This window comes from Rhinatrema bivittatum, chromosome 8 (genome assembly GCF_901001135.1).
Source record: "Rhinatrema bivittatum chromosome 8, aRhiBiv1.1, whole genome shotgun sequence".
Taxonomy (NCBI): Eukaryota; Metazoa; Chordata; class Amphibia; order Gymnophiona; family Rhinatrematidae; genus Rhinatrema; species Rhinatrema bivittatum.
Genome location: NC_042622.1, coordinates 86,959,983 through 86,974,911, shown reverse-complemented (window position 1 = coordinate 86,974,911; position 14,929 = coordinate 86,959,983). Strand labels below are relative to the sequence as shown.

At 44.4% G+C, this 14,929-nt stretch overlaps 1 protein-coding gene across 1 annotated transcript in view; it reads right to left on the bottom strand.

Annotated features, from left to right (window-relative positions):
- NTNG2 (netrin G2) overlaps window positions 1-14,664 on the bottom strand; it is a 71,468-nt gene extending 56,804 nt beyond the window's left edge. Inside the window, 3 exon segments of the mRNA XM_029614146.1 lie at window positions 10,038-10,082; window positions 10,084-10,819; window positions 14,382-14,664. Of these exon segments, the coding sequence (XP_029470006.1) occupies window positions 10,038-10,082; window positions 10,084-10,206 (168 nt within the window). The 5' untranslated portion in view covers window positions 10,207-10,819; window positions 14,382-14,664.
- Window positions 14,665-14,929: the final 265 nt, after the last annotated feature.

Genomic DNA, 14,929 nt, shown 5'->3' with positions numbered 1-14,929 from the left:
TTATGTAATCACCATCTCATATAGGCGATAGGGAACGCGGGCCCAAGCTTACCAGTCCTGTAGGCTACCCGAATACCTTCCCTGCCAGTCCAGGAGCAGGCTCTGAGCTCTGTTGTCTCTTTTCTTCATGCAGTGAACAAAGCATATTGCATCTGTTTTACTACTATGCTAAGCATGGAAGCCACAGAACAGCTTCAGCCAGACAAATCACAGGGTCTTACTGATGCTATGACCAGAGTCACATTTAGGGCCTGATGTACTAAAGGGTTTTTCCCTTTTTGCATCTATGGGGAAAAATGCTTTGTCCATGGGCCTCTGAATGTGCTACTTCTGTAACCTGAAACTTTATCCAGAAGAGCTCATTCCTCAGCATATACCTACACTGATAACAGACCAAGAGTAAATTAAAATTCTCTCTTCTCTAAACTCAAATCCCAGAGAAGACAAAGAGAAATTCTTCTGTAGTAAGTTATTTCCTGCTTACTGGTAAGAAAAGCTGGACTGCAGATGAATTATTAACAAGGCGGAAATGAGCCCCTTGTTTAGAAGTGTTTCTAAATCCGGCTCATCTTAATGTCTCTGCCTGGACTTTCTTTCTGTGGCTTTATTGATTTCTGTATCACTCTGTCTTTCTCCATCTCCCTTCCTGTCCCTCCATTCTTTCCACACCATGCTGCCTGAATATAAGGTTATTCTGCAGGGCTATGAAACGTTGTCTCTCTCTCTGTGTCAGCAGAAATGGACACCCGGGCTCTGAATGTGGCAGCTCCTGGAAATTGTAAACCAGGAACTATTTGCTGAGAGCGCTGACTATGGGTCCTCAGCTTCAGTGTACATAATCCCAAGCCAAGCAGGGGAGAAAAAGATAAGAGACTAATCCAAAACGCAGATCCCCAAAATCTAGGAAACCTGATCTGCAAAGTAAAAACTACAAATGAATGTGGATCTTTGGCAATTTTCTTTTAGGACTTCTTTCTCCCTTTCGAAGGGGAAAGAGCCTAAGATGGAAAACTATGTTGGCATGGAGAACAATGGTGGAATGAGCTCGCGTTTTCTTTTTATGATGAGTGAAGAAATGCATTGATTATGGGAGGGGAAACAATATTACTACTCGTCAGTGACTTCGAGCCCTGAGGCCACATGTAATGGAAGAGACAGCACAGCCCAAATCTGGGCTAAGAGCCTGAGAAGAAATGAATAGTGATAATGGGTGGAGAGGGAAAGTTATTCTCATCCCGAGGACCACTCTCCCTTCTCCCCAAGCACTCTTTAACTGGATACGGTAAAACGAGCAGAAAAGATGGACAGAAACATGAAATCATGGCACTGATATGAGAAAAGAGACATGAAGGAATGCAAAAGGTCATTAACAGTAATCTGGAGCAACAGAGCTCCTTTCATCTACACCAGATCCCAGCGCTGCCACCTCTGGGGTGAATGCCCTGGCATTCTGCCACCCTGGATTCTCTGATCTCTTCCTAAAGGAAAAGGGCAATGTAATTGGTTCAGTAGCCAGTTCCAGCCAAGTAAATTGAGGTCCCCCTCTAAGTCATGCAAAAAAACTTTGTTATAGGGGATTTGAACTCCTGCCCAGGGCTTCCATCAACTTTCGCTTAGAACTATTTTACCTCCAACAATAAAGTATAACCCTCCAAACACTGAATTGCCAAAAATGTGTTCTTTATCCTTTCTTTAACATTTGGGATCTCATTTAGTTCCTTTCACTTTCAAAGCTGTTCCAAAGACATTTGCAGATTTGGCTACATGGACTATTTCAACCCCTGCAGGTAACTCAGGAGCTCTCTGACCAGTGGTTCAATGCCATTCCTGCTCTTTACCAAATGAGCTCAAATCCTGCAAACCTTAATGACTGATAATATCAGCTAGAAAATACATTTAGTAATTAAGCACCAAAAACAAACTTTTAATAAGACCATAAAGAATTTGTGATCTTGTAATGCGATTTTATCAGACAGGTAATCTGAGAAAGATGATTATATTGAATATTCCATTTACTGGTTGATAAAGAAATTAAAAAAAACAACCAAACATTTACATACACATTATGCTCCGTGATCTTCTGGCTGCATCTCTCACGGAAACCTCCCATTTGTGAACAAAGGAGAGTTAATTCTATTAGAAGAGGATTCAGCACAGAACACTCCTCCCTCTGCTCCCCAACGCCTAGCCCTCACTTTTCTATTATTCAATCAAACTCTTTTCATGCACTGAGTTAAGTCAAACCCAAGTTCCCTCAGCACAAGAAAGGGGAAAGAAAGGTCAACTGTAGTGCATTCAGCCCCTATATCTTCTGGCTGTTCCTCTCATATTGGGCCGATACAGTAAATCCCGCGGGAGAGACGGCGCTCCGAGGCAGGTGCCTGCTCTCCCAACGCGTGCCCAGGCCACTCTCCTGGGCGCGCGATCAAGTATTTAAATGAGGGCCCGCGGTAAAAAGAGGTGCTAGGGACACTAGTGCGTCCCTAGCACCTCCTTTTTGACAGGAGCGGCGGCTGTCAGAGGGTTTGACAGGAGTGGCGGCTGTCAGAGGGTCTGACAGCCGACGCTCAATTTTTCTGGCATCGGTTCTCAAGCCTGCTGACAGCCATGGGTTCGGAAAATGGACACTGGCATAATTGAGCGTCCGTCTTCTGACCCGCGGATCGTGGGCACATTTAAAAATTTATTTTTTTTTTAAATTTTTTTTTAATTTTGAGGCCTCCGACTTAATATCGCTATGATATTAAGTCGGAGGGTGTACAGAAAAGCAGTTTTTTCTGCTTTTCTGTACACTTTCCCGGTGCTGGCAGAAATTAACGCCTACCTTTGGGTAGGCGTTAATTTCTGAAAGTAAAATGTGCGGCTTGGCTGCACATTTTACTTTCTATATTGCGCGGGAATAACTAATAGGGCCATCAACATGCATTTGCATGTTGCAGATGCTATTAGTTTCGGGGGGGGGGGGGGGGGGGGGGGTTGGCTGCGTGCTTTTGACGCGCTATTACCCCTTACTGAATAAGGGGTAAAAATAGCATGTCGAAAATGCGCAGCCAAACGTGGGCTAACAGTGCGCTCCACCGGAGTGCAATGTACTGTATCGGCCTGATAGTTGGAGGTGTAGGTGGTCCTGGCCATCAATTAAGGCTGAAAGTCCCCCATGCTCAGTGACGGATTTAGGATTTTGCCAGCCCCAGGCATTGTTCATGCTGACATCCCTGCCCACTGTAAGGGACAATAGAGCAGTGGTGTAAGGCACTGGCTTCTTTGCTCTGCTCTCTGCTCCAGGTTTACCTCTTGCCCTCATGTCCCTAAATAACAAGAGGAGAGAGAGTGGGATTAGGGAGCAGAGTGGCTTTTTTTTTTGTTCCCTGCTGTCTACTCTGGCCTCTCCTCCTATTCCCTATAGATACCAGGCAGGGAGGGGCTGGAATAGGGAATAGAGCAGTTTTTTCTTTGCTCTGTCCTTTCCAGCCTCACCCTCAGTGCACTGCACTGGAGGAGGGCAGGGAAACGGCTGCAGCAGGAAGCAGAAGGCTGTTCTCTGATGAGTGACATTCAGCACAGCTGGGCAGCAGCAAATCTTAGGCTGGCGTGAAGCCCCCAGATTTTTGTTGCCCTAGTCACAGGCCTAGTGTGCCTATTGGAAAATCCAGGCTTGCTCATGCTTTAATACTGAATGCAAGTGGGTTCAGTGAGGGACAAATATTTGTATTTAGCTGCCACTGGCCATGGTTGGCATCATTTTTGAGGTTGAGAATGAGAAGCCAGTGTTGGAACAGAAACTGTGATGTCATCAGTGTTGCAAGACTTTGTTCCACTCTGATATAACAGCTCAGATTTAGCAATGTTCTCTTCCAGTGACAGCATCTCTCAGGCTGCTTCCAAACTCCGTAATTGTGCATGTGACTGTGCTGTTCAGGCACTGCTAGCATGCGGTCCATATGCATTCTTTTGTAAGGGAAGACAGAGAAACTGACAGCAGATAAAGACCACAGGGCCCATCAAGTCTCTGCCTTGCAATACCGCAATGCCCACCTGACTCTCAGTTTCCCCCTCACTTCCTCGCTGCTAAGAATCCTTTGTGCTTCTTCCAGGTTTTCTCGATTTCTCATTCCATTTCTTGCCTCCACCAAGACACAACTGCTGAGGCAGGGATGGGGTTAATGACATAGTGTGTTTAATTCTCCTCTTAAACAGATAATCTCTACTTTGCTCAGGCCTCCCAGGTCAGCTCCCCCTCTCTGGAAAGCCCTAATCCCTCTGCCAGCTGACACTGTTGTGCTAATTCTCCCATTTGCCCCTCCGCGCCCCAAGTCTGTGCCCTGTGCCCCTCTGCCCAGGCTGTATTCAGAGAGGGCAAAGATTTGGAGACAAGATAAGCTGAGATGATGTTTCATATTTTTGCTGCAGGCAAAGATGATTCAGATGTCTGAAGGAAAAAAAAAAAAAATAAGACGACAACCCCCCTCAGCCATCTGTTGTTTCTTCTTTCATACCCAAGAGAGAGAACAGCTAAAATGAAACCCCATAAAATCGCTTTCTCTAATATATGGTTGGTGGTTAGTCGCAGCCCATGTAGTTCCATGAGTAGGACACCATAAACCCCTTACTGCAGCATTATTTATAGTGTAGAAAGAGCTTTGACTAACCTTAGTGTGGGAAGATTATACTGCCAAAATATTACTGGAATTTAAAAAAAAAAAAAAGACAATGCAAAGAGCCGACTTCCAGAATTTGTAGCTTTTCATAAAAGTTGGAGTAGCATTATTATTATTTTGACTTTCAAGAACGAGAATACGTCCCAATTGTACATCCCCTAATTTTTTATACCCCAAACATAATATGCAAGCGAGTCTCCCCTCCCCCCCCCCCCCACCCCCAAGTGCAATTTAAAGATACTTGAAGGCAGGAGACTTCCAGGACTTGATCCACTCAAATTCAGGGATATGAATTTTTTTTTTTTTTTACAGAAAGGCATTTGTCTCATTCATCACATAAAAATATTAAAACCCTGTGTTAAAAACACAGGCTCAGTGTTACAACACAACTTGAGCCTGGAGCAGACACAGGTATGCCACTGCACTGCGGAGTGGAGGAGAGTCCATTGCCCTGCATACCCTGCCTGCCAATCAGCCCAAGGTGATATTGGGAGTCCTGCAGTGGCATCAAGAAACGGAGTCTCCCACATGGAAGCCAGCAGTTCTCCCTCTAGTGTCAGTGAGTTAACCACTGGTTTGCAGCAGCAATAAGACGCAGCGCTGGACTGTACCTTGCCCTCATCTAGTCGCCCCCACCAGCTCATGCCAGGCATGCTCTGCTAGTGTCCATCGATCATACCCTGTCACTGCTGAAGGGATAAAGGGCACCTGCAACATTCCATTATGGGGCCTTTGCCCCCTCTCAGACATGGAGCCAGGCACTTGAGCTAGAAGGGGATAAGGCACCTTTGAAGGATGTGCTGCTGGGCAGTAAGTGCATTATTGATTCAGGATGCAGAAAATGCTTACAGAGAGGCGAAAGCTTCAGCCTCGCTGCCTGCACGAGCAGTCCTTGCAACACTGCCATTAATATTTTATTATGTAAAAAAAAAAAAAAAGCCTGGATAATTTGACTGGAAGTTAAAAAGGGGGGAGAGGAACTGAGGGAATTGTCAGAGAGCTGAGACAGACCTTGAAACCTCCCTTCTCCAATCCTCTCTCACCCCCCAGGACTGAATTCCCTGAGTCAGTATTAGAGACATCTTCCCAGCACAGCACTGAATCACTGCTCCCCAGACAGGGCTCTCACTGGGGTTCTATCCCCAGCTCTGCCACCGGCTCGCCTCTGCTCCCTTTTACTTAACTGCACTGGCATAACCGGATTTAGGGTCCCATTTAGAAGCTGCCCTGTGGCTTGCACAAATCAGTATATTCCAAGGCAGTCCAATGGACAAAACAGTGTCCTGGGCAAGGGCTGCTTTCGGTGCCCCCTTTTCCTCTCACACCTACGCCTGCTCCCCAGCTTGGCAAGCAGCGCAGTCGACCTTCTTGCCCACTCCTTGCACTGGCCCTGAGCGTGTTACCCTGTATCTAGAACTCTTACTTCCAAAACTATACGCAGCCCTCCAAAAATCAGAGGGTGCGAGTATCCGAATATCAAAAATGGTTCTTTTCGCAATACAGTTTAAGCTCCAACTATTGTTTTGCCTTCCTGGACCACAACAGCACTTCCATATTTGCATACATGGAACTTTTGACTTCAGAAATTAAAAATATAACTTAAACTGTGTTTTGCTGATGTTATATGTTTAATGACTGCAAATCGCTTTATAGGGCAGTGTTGAGAAAAGCAGGTTGGAATTATATTACAGAAAGAAAGAAAAGTCTTCAGAAAGAAAAGAGCACTCTCTCTGGCTTGACTCTCTCAAGGAGGTCTGCAGGCTGCTTCAAAGCCTAAGATGCAACAGCATTGTGGATTTATATTTACGTCTTTCTATGTTCTATTTACAAGGAACCAGGGACAAAACATGCAATCTGCCGACAAGTAAAGAATGCAAGACTCCTCCGGTCTGCCCAGTTTCCCTTCTGTTACAGTGCCAGAAACCCTGCTTTATCTCTGACCCCTAAAAATGTTAATAGCAAAAAATTGGAATCTGAGGACAAAGGATCCTTCTGCTTTCCAAAGCATATGCTAATCCTTCTGAAAAGCTGCTCCCAGACTAGGCGCAGGGCCTGGTTACCGCACATGATTTACGTTTTTACTGCAATGAGCAGTGCTAGCCAAGGTGAGAGCACTAAGAATCCAGGTTACAGCTTCTTTCTGGCTTCAGCACTGGTTACTTTTGCACAGCACTGCTTACGTCAAGTAGCACTGTGGAAGCGACAAGGAGAATAGTAGTAGGTATGTGAAAGTCTGGGCTGGTTAGCTGCCCAGAGACCAACATTAGTAATGTTCCAGTACTCTGCCATGCATTATCGGTCCCATCTGAACTATTTACACAATTAGGAAGCATCTATATATGTTTAGCATCTAAGCACTAGAAAAGTTTGAATCTTCCAATCACATTTCTCTATGGAATTAATTCCAGCTCTGCTGCAATACAGAATTTGAATCAGGTTCTGTATGTTCTATGATGGTCACAGGCACTGCAGTGTGCAGCTGCATCGCTGCAGTCCTGTGGGTCACAGGCACAACAGTGTACAGGCATAATCTTGCAGTCATGTCTCTACACAGTAGCCCATCAAAATGCTCCATGCCCTTCCATGCTTTCCACATTAGTAATTTGAATTTAACTGGGATTACAACAAATAGTAAAATGCCCAAGGTGAGTGCTGGGGATCTGCTGCTATGGATCGCTGCTCTGCAGTGCAGGGCTCTGACTTTGTGCTATAGAGACTTGTTCAAGTGATTCCAGGCAGGTGTGATGTATTCCAGGAGACAGCGAGTCAGGAATCCAGGTGTGTGCCTGTATGCGTATGAGTGAGTGATTACACTTATGCAGTTTATGAACATGAATCTGTGCAAATGTATTAATATATGTATGTGCAGTCTATATGTGTGTATTTATAATGTGTGTCTACATGCAATGTATGTGAGTGTGATGCATGTGTGCAGAAGAGCCCATCCCTTTTTATTCCTAGATAAAATCTCCTCCTGACCTCCTTGCACAATGAAGTTAAAAATATGTGTCTATTTTTAAGAAAATCTTTTCTCTCTGATTCAGTGGAAGCAAGTCGAGTCACCACTGAACTACCCCTCCCCCGCAGTCACAGCTGCATGTACTGATCTTCTGGAAGTATCACTATGTGTATATGTGTATGTATGGATATATATTGGAGATGCCCATGGGAAATATGACAATCAGGGCTGGCGCAACCATTAGGCGGGACTAGCCAGTTGCCTAGGGCGGCATCAGTGGGCGGGGTGCCACCAGGGTACACCAGAGTGCAATTTTCAAATATGAAAGGAGAGGAGGGGTTACAGCAGTCATGGAGCAGTTGCTAGGTTTGTGCAACATGGTGTATGCAATGAAAGAGAGAGAGAGCACTATAAGAGGGAGACCATAACTCTATATATCTATGCCACTGTCAGAGGGACATATGCAACTCAGGGTGGGTTTAGGGAGTCGGGGGAGGGGGGCAGTGTTACAAAGGTCTACCTAAGGTGCTACAGGCCCTTGCACCGGCCCTGATGACAGTCCTGTCAATCTTAATGGAAGTGATGGTAATGTCACCTCTGCTGACCAGCAGTGGCAGAGAATAACTTCTGGCTGACACTGTATCCTGGATCCCCTCAATGGGAAGCTCAAAGCTCTGTTATTGCTCCTCAGAAAGGTTCTCCAGAATGACCTAATCTAGAAAAGCCATTTAACCTTCCTCCGCTGTTGCTCTTTACCTGTGAACCCTTAAACAGAGAGAGCTTTATGAATTATGAATCAAACAGCCATGCTGAGGCTTGCAGAAAATTACATAAAAGTAAATGATTATTATTTATAACTATAAAGTTGTTAAATAAAAATGTGAATCTGGGCTGAGTCCCCTGTCATGAAGAGGAGGTAAAAGAACAAAGAAGGAAACATGTGTGTGTGTGTTTGTATGTGTGTGTGTGTGTTAGTGAGTGTCTCACTGTTTGTCTGTGCAAGGGGTTCTCATTGTGTCATAGGGCCTGATTTACTAAGGCTTTCCTTCCATTCTGTGTCTATGGGAAAATTATCAGTAAATCAGGCCCTTAGAGTAGTCTGCATTTTGTGAGTGTGTGTGTGTGTGTGTGTGGTGGAGGGTGTAGGAGAGTGTATGGACATGTAATGTGTTTGTCTGTGATAGTGTTGCTGGTGCCAGAGAATGCAGCATGTGAGCATGACTGTATTTCTGTCAATGCTACTGTCAGTGTTTGATGATGTCATCACCTTCCTTAACAGTTGCTGGACATCACCAAATGTCCACAATCCCCCACACACACACTATCAAATTCCATAGTGTTACATCACAGACACAAGCATATTACACACGCACTTTCAGTGAGACATGTACTCACTGACATGCAAACACGCACGCAGTACAAACCTCAAGGATACTTTATGAATGCTTTCAAAGTTTCCCAGAGGCTTTCCAGAAACATCTTGGAATGGCAACATGCTGAGACTTGGACTGACAGGTGCTGAACATATTGGAGAATTCAGCAAAATTAAAAAAGCAGAGGCTAGCATGCAGAAGGTTGACTAGAGGTACACAGCATGCAGACATATAGACCTTGTTACCCATCAACATCTGAGTGATTACAAGCTGAGAGTCAACCTGCTTGCACTAGAGCAAAGTGTCCAGATCATTTTGTGTCCTGTTCTGACCTGACAGTTTCATGGTTACCCCCCTGGCATGCCCTAGGTATGGACATGGTTTTCTGTTACTCATCCTGTCTTCAAGATCCTTTCTGAATTACTTGTAAAAGTTGTATTTTGTGGTTCTGAGGGCACTATTGCAGGTCTTCCAAAGCAGAAGTCCCCCTGAATTTCAGTCAGGCAAGGCATGTCATAGCTCAAACATTTTACCAGATGTTTTAAATGGGGTGGACAAAAATGACAGAGTGGTCTCTGTGGTTTGAAAAACTAGATAGTCACTCCTGTTTCTCCTTTTACCACAGGCACATGTGATAGGGGAAAAAAAAACAACACCTCACTGAAGAAGAAGCCCTATATTATTATTCTGAATATTATCATTAATCTGCAATTATACAGCACCACCATCTATCTAAAACAGCATATCCTGCTCCTTGCAGTCCTTCATCAGAAATAAAGACAGCAGCTGCCTGTGGCATGGAATAAAGCTGTGGTTTTGTGCTCACACACTTCCCGAAAATATCCAGAGGGCAGAGCAATGTTGTTCGCTGGATAAATTGAGGCAGACGGAGGCAAACTGACTTGCCCAAGGTCTCCCTTCTTCCCCCTCTCCACCCCCCTCAGAGGTCTGGCCTCTTTGGGAGAGCCTCGCCCTCTGGGACTGTGTGTGCCCTGGATTTCCATCGTTCACGAAAAGCGGACTACTAGGCAAGTTAGGAGTACTTACATGGGTGCAGAAGCGTTCGGGGGGTTCCCCACAAAGTAATCCCGGCAGGCTCCATCTTCACCATCACATAGTCCTTCATCTTCATGGGCTTCGGCTGGCAGGCATAAAACTCCCAGGACGGGCCCTCGTCAGAGGTCACCCACGATTTACAAATGTCATAATGTCCCATGGCCAGAGGGAGGCGGTGCAAAAGAAAGATAAGCAAGGGCACATGGTGGCTGGGAGCAGGGAGGGAGCCCGGCCAGAGCGGGTGCCGAGAGTCCCGAGAAAGGCAGCAAGTGGAGGGTCAGGGGTGCTGACGGGATCACCATGGAAGCTCCTCATGGAAGAAAAGCAGCCACAGTTTAAGGATGTCCTGGAGAAGGGGAGAAGGACGGCGGCCGGGTTCCCCACCCCAGGCAGAATCCAGCAATGGTCAGGGGAGTGCGGGCACCGCTCCAGAATCAGAATAACTTAAGGACCTTCATTGCTTGACTTTGGTTGGATTTTGTCTTCAGATACTGAGCAAAATGAATAAAACTAAACCTCATGCATGCTTTAGAGAAAGTTTTGGGTCTGGAGTTTGTCCATCCGTTGAAATTCTAGGTGACAGAAGAGTCCTGGCCGGCCAGTTTCCCAGCTTTGTTTGGAAAGTTGCTTTCTAACAGGGGCTTAGTATCCTCTGCCCCCGTGATGCGTGGTTCACAAGCTCTGGTTCCCCGTCGCTCACCTCCCAGAAGCACCAACCTTGCGCTGCTTTTTTCACTGCCGGAGAAGCCGGGCTGCTCATTAGCCTGCTGCACCTGCAACAAAAGAAAAGATGCGTTCGCTGCTCAAAGAATTTCATTACCAACAACTTTTTTTTTTTTAACTCAAATCTCTACTGTGCAATGAGCCAAGGTGAACTGAGACTCTTTAGCAGTACAAATTATTTTACTTCCGTCTGCAAATTATTTTGTCAATACCCCTAATGTTTATGGGAAGGGGGTTTACTCCTGACTCCGGATCTTTAAAAAGCGCTAAAAGTGAAAATGTTGCAGAAGATCTCATAGAACTGATGGGTGAGCCGGCGACAGGTGAGAGGGAAGGACACACAGGCAAGAAGACGGACCGACGGTCAAATAAAGAGGCCAGGGCATACAGACTGGGTGCCTCTGGAGCCAGGGCCAGGATTTATGACAACAATAACATGTAATAACAACAAACAGTTTCAAGTTCTGAGCTCAAATAGTAAACATAAAAAGAGTGATGACCATTTACGGTCCTTTATTCTGTACATTAAAAATGAGATTTTATAGTCCTGTCCTTTTTGTCATCTTTTTTGTTAAAAAAAATCAATATAATCACAAAATAAGGACAAAAATGTCATTGAAGTGAGCAAATGATAGATTTCTGCCAGGTTTTGGTCACACAGATCTCTGGGAGGAGGAGAGTAGACGTCTTAACCTTTACATCTCACTAAATCCTTCCAGTAATGCGCCTTTTCATGCAGAGACTACATTACCAACACCTTTCCAGAAACTGTAGAAGAAGGTGGATGTGCTCTTACTTTGCTAGAAGCAGGTGATGATGTCTCGTTGTGTCTCTAATCCATGGTTGCTGGACAAAACAGCTCGGGCTTTGCTTGCATTGATCCATGTTATGGTGTTCATACTTCTGCGTTAATATTCTCCCATACCCCACTCCTTTTTCTGCTGAAGTCTTGGATGGAGAATGAATGACCTTCCAAGCAAAAATCCATCCCTCACACATCTGAAGCTATCTAAAAAAGAAACATGCTTCGCTTCCTGGCCCTGTTATAATACTCCCAGAGAAACAATCAACTACTTCTACTTTTTGTTGTGTGTGTAAAATTTCCTAAAAGGGCAAATAAACTTGGAAGAGCGCTGAAGAGCAAGCGTTTCTGATGTCAGAGCTGTCCTTCAAGCAGCCAGCACCCAATTAATACAGAACATTGGTCACCTCCAACTGTTTAACAAACATCAAAGAGCTGAGGATAATTCCAGGGTACAGAAAATCACACATGTCATTTCTTCTGATATTGAAACGCCCTTTTAGTGCAGTAAATCTGTGCAGTGGAAAAAAAAATGTGGGTGGAACTTGCTGCGGTTACGCATTGGGATGTTGTATTTTTCAGTAAATTGGCAGAAAACAAGACATTGTCCCTAATAAGCCACAGTGATGACTGAAATATTTTCTTCTTTCCTAAAGAATCCATTCGAGAATATATATGTGCATGCCATCCTATTTTTCTGTTCCTCAGTAGCTTCTATCAAGTGTATCTCTAGATCTATCTAGATATCTACAGACTTTCGTTACACACTCTTTACCTCTTCTAGATGTCTCTGTTCTACAGTAATTTACTACTTATACAGTCTGAGATACTTATACTTTATTTATAGCTATATTGTAATCTATCTACCTTTATCCATCAAACTAGCCACCCTGTTAATTCCATGGTTAAAACTGTAGTTTACTATTGCAGTAAAGCACAGATAGTTGTAAAAGCAGTCCTAAAGCACATAGAAAAAAAAAAACACAACATAAAAGTTATGGGTTTGCCTTGGTGTTTTTTAGTTGAGAAATAAATCTTCGCCTGATATTATTAAGAAACTGTAGTGCATGGGGTAAAAAAAATAGAATCAATGGTCTTTTATTTTCTTTTCTGAGTACTTTGGAATCACTGGGGAATGACAGTCTAACTATTGAAAACAGAAAATTAGATTTTATCTGGGTATCTGGACTCAGATCTTCCTCTTTTTATTGAATTAACACCTCTTAAATCCTCATGAAATAAAAAGCTTACATGGTGACTTACAGCGCTGGGCTCCTGACTGCTCTGCAAAAGGAAGTTGCTGGAGGAATATTTAATTAAATGGAGGCTTCCCAGCAGTATGGCTCTCTTTACAATTAAAATATTGACTACTAGTAAAGGCAGTGGTTTGTGTCTAGCTCCCTGATAACTTTATTTTTCTCTCCTCTTAGAAGAAACTTAGGGTAGGCAACAATCCGGAAGAGAAATGGAGGAATAATGTTGCAGTGCTGAAAAGAATGACTTTATTCCCAGCAGGAATTTTGCAAATACAGCACATTGAGTTGTCATCCTTCATACATTTGTGGCTCGATATGAACTGATGCTTTTTTTTTTTTTTTCCCCGTGTAGTGTTTCCTTTTACAGCAAAGGACTTTGAGCTAATTGAAGGACTAGGGTAAGAAAGCAGAGAGCGAGAATAATGAGCTGTCAGGGTGATGATTCTTCTCTACTTGTAGGTCCTGCCTTCAGAATTACAAAGTTCAATGGAGGTAAAACATCTACTGGCCGAAGGTCGAGAGTTTGGAGAATATCGAGGACCTTATGCTTTGCAAAGAACTTGCTACTTTGGCAAACAGAATGAAAAAAAAAAATGAGCTGGGTTTTATGTTTGAAAGCTGGACTATCTAAAGGTGAAATTCACATCCCCCACCCCCACCCGCCAGTGCTGCAAACTTGTCAGTTAGTTGGATTAAAACTGCAGGCGTTGCAATCTGCAAACGATAAAATCCCGAAAAACTGAACGGGTCTCCTTCTCTCCAGAAAGTTCCGAGGAAGAAATAATACAAAATTAGGCAGGAGGACGAGCACAATACACTTATAGTGCTATCTCATTTTGCATGCAAATGCAGTAACATATGTTGAATATATTTTCATAATAAGAAGTCCATGTGCATTAATTATTTTCATTTCATGTTCTTAATTTAAGCACAAGTCATTTAATAGTTACAGTCGGCTATATGCAAACTCAGCTTATTAAATCTGTGCATTTTGCATCACAGAATCCGATTTATGACCAACTAAAAGCGAAGAGTTAAATTTTGTTTTCTTCTTACATTGCCCTGTTCTACAAAGACAACAGCTCTGGGGAAGCAGGAAGAGAACTGAATTGAAGGAGGGTCCAGCAGGATGGAAAAGAAGTTTATTTCAGTTGTTAAGAAGCTATAGGACAACTAGGGGAAGCTCTTCTCAACTTCACTTAAATGTCAGAAGATACAGAATAATTGTGGAAAAAGAGACGAGACTTCGGAGAGGAATCTGAAAATCCAGGTGACATGTTTAACTCAGCAACTCCTTTTGATAGGATGGTCAAAAAATATAAGCCACAGGCAATACAGTGCACGTGTGAGGGTGTGAAACTTTTTGAATGGAACAGGATGGTGGAAACGGCGGGGCGAGTGGCTTTTCGCGAGGCAAATAAAAGTCTCCTTAACTTAATCCTATTTGTTACAATCGGCTGGTGGCATCTCACCTGGGTGCTCCCACGACAGTACAGCCCTTCCGCCTCCCCCACCCTCCAGGCTCCCTCGCCCCGGCTGAGTCGGACTCCTTACCCGCTGCCGAGCTGCTCTCGGCGCCTCACTCCCCGCCGATTCGTCGGGAGCCCGGAGCAGGCTCACAGGAACACACGTCTTGGCAGTCAAAGGGAGCTCTTTCGGTTCCAGCTTTGCCTTCTAAACGTTCTGCTTGCAGGGAGCTATCCAGGAAAATGGGACATGCAAGTAGAGGGACTTCCACAAGCCTTTCACGCAGACAATCTGCCCTAAAGCAAGTTTACTTTTTCTTTTGTACAAAAGAAAAATAAAACAAAACCCAACCCAACCCCGTCTCTGTCAATGTTTGTTGCTGTTTCACACAGTCAGGACGACCGGATCCTCCAACAGAGCTCAAGGGCAGATGGCAGAGAGCTTTGCGAGATCTCTGTCCCCCTGCCAGTTCCTACCTCTCCAAGTTAATGGTGAGGCAAACGCTTTCTGCCATCACTTTCAATCACAATCGGAGCTTTTTTTTTATCTCCCGGCCTGATCCAGGCTGCGTAACTTCCTCTGTAGCTTTAACACTCCGTCCCACCGCGGAGCAATGTGCTTCTTAAAGGTGCAGC